The sequence below is a fragment of the Nanorana parkeri genome, unplaced genomic scaffold, assembly GCF_000935625.1.
Source record: "Nanorana parkeri isolate BGI_ZX_2015 unplaced genomic scaffold, ASM93562v1 scaffold1237, whole genome shotgun sequence".
Taxonomy (NCBI): Eukaryota; Metazoa; Chordata; class Amphibia; order Anura; family Dicroglossidae; genus Nanorana; species Nanorana parkeri.
The window spans coordinates 265,131-271,421 of record NW_017307505.1 but is presented as its reverse complement, the minus strand read 5'-3'; the positions used below and the strand labels follow the sequence as shown (position 1 = coordinate 271,421).

General features: G+C 48.5%; 1 protein-coding gene across 1 annotated transcript in view; it reads right to left on the bottom strand.

Annotated features, from left to right (window-relative positions):
- SLC38A10 (solute carrier family 38 member 10) overlaps positions 1-6,291 on the bottom strand; it is an 86,031-nt gene that overhangs the window by 43,697 nt on the left and 36,043 nt on the right. Inside the window, exon 10 of the mRNA XM_018568730.1 lies at positions 5,564-5,670. Within this exon, the coding sequence (XP_018424232.1) occupies positions 5,564-5,670 (107 nt within the window). The remainder of the gene's footprint in view (positions 1-5,563; positions 5,671-6,291) is intronic.

The window sequence follows — 6,291 nt, the reverse complement described above, 5'->3', positions numbered from 1 at the left end:
GGGGGGGGGGGGGGGGGGGTGTCTTGATCTGAAGGGGGCACTTCGATGTGAAGAGGGAAACACAATTTGTTGTGCGTTTTTGCCTGAGTTTGGAGGATTCTAGAGCAACCTGCAAGGAGTGAGACAGTGCATGCAGGCGCATCTCACTCTATGGCAGAGGTAACCAAACTCCGGCCCTCCAGCTGTGCTGAAACTACAAATCCCATGATGCATCTGTCTCTGGGTGCCGTGGCTGTGGGAATCTTGCAATGCCTCATGGGATTGGTAGTTTTACTACAGCTGGAGGGCCAGAGTTTGGTTACCCCTGCTCTATGGCTTCAGCTTTATTTACAGTTGTGTAGATTTTGAGCTACAAAAGCGGCCCCTTTCCTAGCTTTGTTACCAGCCATGCTGGGGTAGACGAGTACAATATTGCCTTTCCTGCAAGAAAATGCTGTCCCCTCTAGTGCTGATAATGTGGCTTAAAGCCTAGGCATTTGGTCACATGACCTCTTCTGCAGATGAGGATAAACCTGTGTTCTATGGAAAGCTCCAACTTGTCGAAATCTACAACTACCTCACTGCCTGGTACTTGCAGTTAAAGATTTCGACCAGACGGCGAGACACAAAGACTGACGGAGCTCCGCACAACTGCATGTTAACTATATTCAGCAGGTGGCAAACTCCACGAGTATTCTCAAAACGCTATGCGCGCATGCGCACCGCAACTGTACAGAGCTCCGGTCTTTCTAAGCACCGGCAGTGAGGTAGTTGGAGATTTGGATGAGTTGGAGCTTTCGATAGAACACTGGTATCATTTTTGTCAAAATGGATTACTTGTAGCCTACAATGGATACTCAGGTTGACAATGCAAAAGCACAATTGGGAGACAGATACAGAATGTTGTCACACTAACACAAAGTCCCTAAAGAAGTACCTTCCTTGGCATGATCACCAGAGGTTATTTTTTTTTTTTCATTGAAAGCCACAGAATTAGTAAGATTGAAGACTGGAAATTACATAAACATATATGAGATTTTAGTGATCGGGTTTACCGTTTTGCAGCCCCTTTAAACATAACTGCGCTTATCCTTTAAAGCACACAGGAGAGCCAACAGGATAAGATGTCATTAAAGGATCTTTGCAATGACATGCACAGATACAAAGTAAATGAAGCGATAGGACTGTACAGGCTTTGCTCTTACGGGGTTAATGTCTGTTCTAGATCCCTGTAAGGGAGACATGTGGGTCAAAGTGAACATTACACAGTCCCGTGGCATGAACTGGCCTGGGATTCTACCAGTGACCTGACCTACTTTTCCTAACGCATTGTAACGCTGCCCTTTCCTCCGGGTTGCTCCATAATCTCTGTTCTCGGCACAGCTGTGAATAGAAAAGAAATTCAGGTCACTGTACCATAAGAGGCACTTCCAGCTCCTCAGTTTTGGGCTGATGGGAAGATCCCTCCAGCTGCAACAGGAAAACTTTACTGGGTGGAAACTGTTGCCTGAGTTCAGTAATGGCAAAAGTGCCGGGGCAAATTTTAGCAGCTCAATCATGCCATCGACTAACCGCTTTGACAGCCAACTATGATGTCAATCACAAAGCTTGGCCCACCCATGTCCTTAATGTCACTGAAAGCTCGCTGGTGGCGGAGGACATTGGCATGATGCATGCCTGCAACGATACCTTGTGTTACTAAAGGTTCAAGGTTTGCGGCTGATGAGGTCTGAAATGCGTGCACTGAGGCTGATCTGAAGTTTGAAGGGCATTCGTTGGAGCTGATCTGACATCTCAATTGTATGCAGTGGGGCTGATCTGAAGGACAGGCATTGGGGTTGGAGGGCACTCATGGAGGCTGATCTGACAACTCACGTGCATGCATTGGGGCTGATCTGAGGTCTGAAGTGCAAACATAGGGATGTAAAGGGGTGCTCCTGATGTAAACCATGAGGGTTAATATAGAGTTGCTCCTCTCCTCCCCTCTTTTGTAGCTATACCATCCTCTACTCTTCTGGGAAGGCTTGCCACAAGATTTTGGAGGGTGTCTGTGGGTATTGGTCCCATTTGTGAGATCAAGGCACCGATGCTGGATGAGAAGGCCTGGCTGACAATCATCGTTCCAATCGATCCCAAAGGTGATCAGTTGGGTTGAGCTCAGGGCTCTGTGCAGGACACTCGAGTTCCTCCACACCAAGCTGGTCGTGTCTTTAAGGAGCTGGCTTTGTACACAGGGGACAGTCATGGTGGGACAGAAAAGGGTCTTCCCCAAACTGTGACCACAAGGCTGGAAGATCACAACTGTCTACAATGTCTTTGTATGATGGAGGATTAACAGAACCTTCACTGGAGACCTCTGAACTAAATAATTTGGAGGGGGGTCCACATACTTTTGGCCATATAGGTAGGTGCAATGGCCAGATGTCCACAAACCTTTGGCCTTATAAACCTTCTGTGTAAACCTCAGGACTGGATGGACATGGATAAAAAGCTCACATATGTATTTTATCCCGCGGTTTGTCCGGGAGTTAAAGTAGAACTATGGGGTCAGTGTTTTTCCCCATAGTTCTCCTAAGGGTAACGGGAGGACACAAACTAGCGTCCTCCCGTCACTCAAAGCTCAGTATATAGGGAGCTACAGCTCGCGATATACTGAGACGCCGCAGCCGGGACGGATCCCGACAATACTATCTGGATCCACCCAGCTGTGTGAGTGACAGCTGGCTCTGCCTATCTAGAGGCAGAGCCAGCTGTACCCGCCCCCTCCCCCGTCCGTTCCTCCAGTCAGCGCTGGAGGATCGGAGCGGGGAATCCCTGCAGGGAGCCGTGAGTGACAGTCAGGGCTCTCTGCAGGGATAGATCGAGAAGTGAGCGAGCGACGGTATGTGTTCCCTCACTTCCCGATCTATTGAGCCGACCTGTGACAGTTTCATTGTCACACGCCGGCTCGAACTATGAGAATGAGGGATTTTTCACTCGCCTCGTAATTCTCCTTTAAGTCAGAGGAAAGCCAGAGCACCATGTCAATCTATTTCAGGAAAAAAAACATGATAGAGTGGGGTGACGAGAGAACGGTTCGAACTCCTTGCCCACAACTCCTAAAGTGAGCAATTACAACCCCTTTCCTTCCGATGGGGATAGATGTATACCGCCTGCTTTATGATGGCAACTGTTTTAAATCCGGTGTGCCGCGCGGAAAGCAGTTACAGCACGGCTAAAGACTGCGCCCCGTCGCCGGCCGCAGGTGTGAGTGTCCCCGGGCTGACCCGCTAGCCACAGTTGCTGCATGAAACTGAGGACAATGAAGGATTAATAGAACCTTTACAGGTTCTCATCTCTTCACAGCTTTGCTAATTTGCCCTTTTCAACTTCCCCTGGCCTGCTCGGACTGCTGCTCTCCTCCTCTCCGCTGAGCCAGCCGAGGCTTCCTGTTTTCGGTAATTAACTACTTGTTGGCAGAATTATAAGGCGTTGGCGGTCCAGCTGTAACATCTGGACTGCACAGGTCCTAAGGGTACTTGGTGGCCCTGCAGGACACTGCTCTGTATACGGTATATCCTGCTGGTCACGTAGGGGCCTTCTATATACCCAAAGACATACTCAGGGCACAAAACCAATATTGTCTTTTACTGCACTTATGCTGAAATTAGCAATTATTGTTAAAACCCATTTCCAGGCAAATATTAAAGGAGAACTATGAGCGGCGTGATTTCCACTCACCTCATAGTTCTAGCCGACCTGTGACAATGAGACTGTCACTGGCCGGCTCAGTAGATCGGGAGGTGAGAGAACACATACCGGGTTCGCTCACCTCTCGATCCTGTCACGGCTCTCTGCCGTGACAGGGGGAGGGGCTGGATTCCCCTCTCCCCGTTCCGATCTGCCAGCGCTGACTGGCGGAACGGACGGGGGAGGGGGCGGGTACAGCTGGCTCTGCCTCTAGATAGGCAGAGCCAGCTGTCACTCACGCAGCTGGGCGGATCCCGTCATCTACGTCGGGATCCGCTCCGGCTGCAGCGTCTCAGTATACCGCGAGTCTCAGTATACTCAGTATACCGCTGTAGCTCGCGGTATACTGAGCTTAGGGTAATGGGAGGACGCTAGTTTGTGGAAAAACACTGACCCCATAGTTCTCCTTTAAACCCTCAGATTTTTTTAACATAAACCAATACTGTAATGTGCGCCTTACTGTAATCCATGGTTGTTTCCCTTCTCTTTGCTGCTCTTCCTTTTAAATCCTCTTGTCTTCTCATGCTGGGGAGAACTTCTGTTTTGCAGCAGACTGCCTTGTCTCTGGAATGGATACACGGTGTCTGTGTGAAGGTTCACAACCTGAGCCAGCACTACAGGAAGAGGCACTCAGCTGCAAAAGGGAAGTTATCCCCCCAGCATGAGAAGAGATGAGGATTTAAAAGGAAGAGCAGCAAAGAGAAGTGAAACAACCATGGATTACAGTAAGGCGCACATTACAGTATTGGTTTATCTTAAAAAATCTGAGGGTTTAATGTCACTTTAAGGCCTGGTTCACACCTGTACGTTTTGTAGCGCGTTCAACGCTCTACAAAACGCTCAAACATGAAAATCCCGTTGTTTTCTATGGGTCTGGTTCACACCTTGCCGTATTTCAGCCCGTCTGAACGCGCTACAGAACGGCCTACGCCTGAAAAGGTACATGAGCTTCTTTGCGGCATTTTTGTCGTGCGTTTCCATTGGGATACAGCCAAGTAGCCCTCGGAAACGCGCGTTTGTCGTGCGTCTTTTTTACCGCGAATCACGGTAAAAACGTGCGTCACGAAGCGCGCGACAAACGCGCATATTCGATAAGCCTAGGTGTGAACAGAGCCTAAGGGAGTAGAACTTGCGTTATAAGGTGAGGGGTGGGAGGGGTTTTAGATTGTCCGGATATTGGTTTTAAAGGACCCTGCGGCAGGACATTTTTTCCTCATTTAGATGGTGGCAAGACTTTACCTTGTTGAAACTTGGTCTTCTCCTTGTGATGGCCGATCCGGGTGCTGCCATCTTATTCCCGACGTCAATGGTGGCCAGCAGAAAGCAAGCCCTCACACTACGGTAACGACCCTCCAGACTCCAATGCTTGCTAGAACACCAGTATGGCTCACAGGAGCTTCATCCTGATGAAGCTCCTACAAGCAAAACATATTATTATTATTATACAGGATTTATATAGCGCCAATAGTTTGCGCAGCGCTGTACAATATAAGGAAGACATTACAGTCACAATACAATTTAAGACAAGATGGTAAGGAGGGCCCTGCCCCTGAGGGCTTACAATCTAAAAGGGAGGGGCAAGTGATACATGAGGAGGTAGCTGTGCGGGGATGATTGACATATCAGTAAAGTCATCCCCATGGCACCAGACTATCCCGGCAATCAGCACACAGCATTGATAGACTGAACAGGGAATGGAGATTTTACCGCAAATAGGCTAAAAATTACCCTTTTTTTATATGTATATATTGTGAAGGTTTTCATTATTTAGCTGATCACATTTCTTGCACAGGAACACAAAAGGTCGAAGGAAAGAGAATCGGAGAACGAGGTTTCGCAGTTTAGCTTTACGTACCTGTGACGTCAGGCCCTTGTTATGGATCTTCTTATAAATGAGAGCAGGAAGGATGAAGCAGATGAGACTTCCCATAGTTGCTCCAGTCACTCCCAGAATGGTTTCCACTGAGGGAAAGACAAATAAAACACTCTCAGTATCACAATGAGAAAGGACCAACATGTCACTTTACACATAGTGAGGGGGATTTATCAAAACTGGAGCAGACAGAATCCAGTGCAGTTGCCCATGGCAACCAATCAGCTTCTCTCTTCAGTTTGTTCAGTCAAGATTTGAATATGAAAGAGAGAAGCTGATTGGTTGCCGTGGTCAGCTGCTCCAGTTTTGATAAATTCCCCTCTGTGTCTTTAGATCAATGATATCTTGCACAGTACTTCCAGGCTCTCCTCCATTTTGGTATGTTTCCACTCCTCCTACTGCATTCTCAATAACAAGAAATACATTAAAGCAAACTCCGGCCTTCCCTTCAGGTCTTGGACAGTTGGACAGACTCCTCTCCTGCACTGAAATGGCTTCCTCTGATTCCTCTGCACACTGTGAGCTTCTCACCGTGTACAGGCTGCAGCAAGTCAGACAGAGCCTGCCTCATTTCCCGGCTGGAAGACAAGCTGCAGCAAGTCAGACAGAGCCCGCCTCATTTCCCGGCTGGAAGACAAGCTGCAGCAAGTCAGACAGATCCCGCCTCATTTCCCGGCTGGAAGACAATCTGCAGCAAGTCCGACAGACTC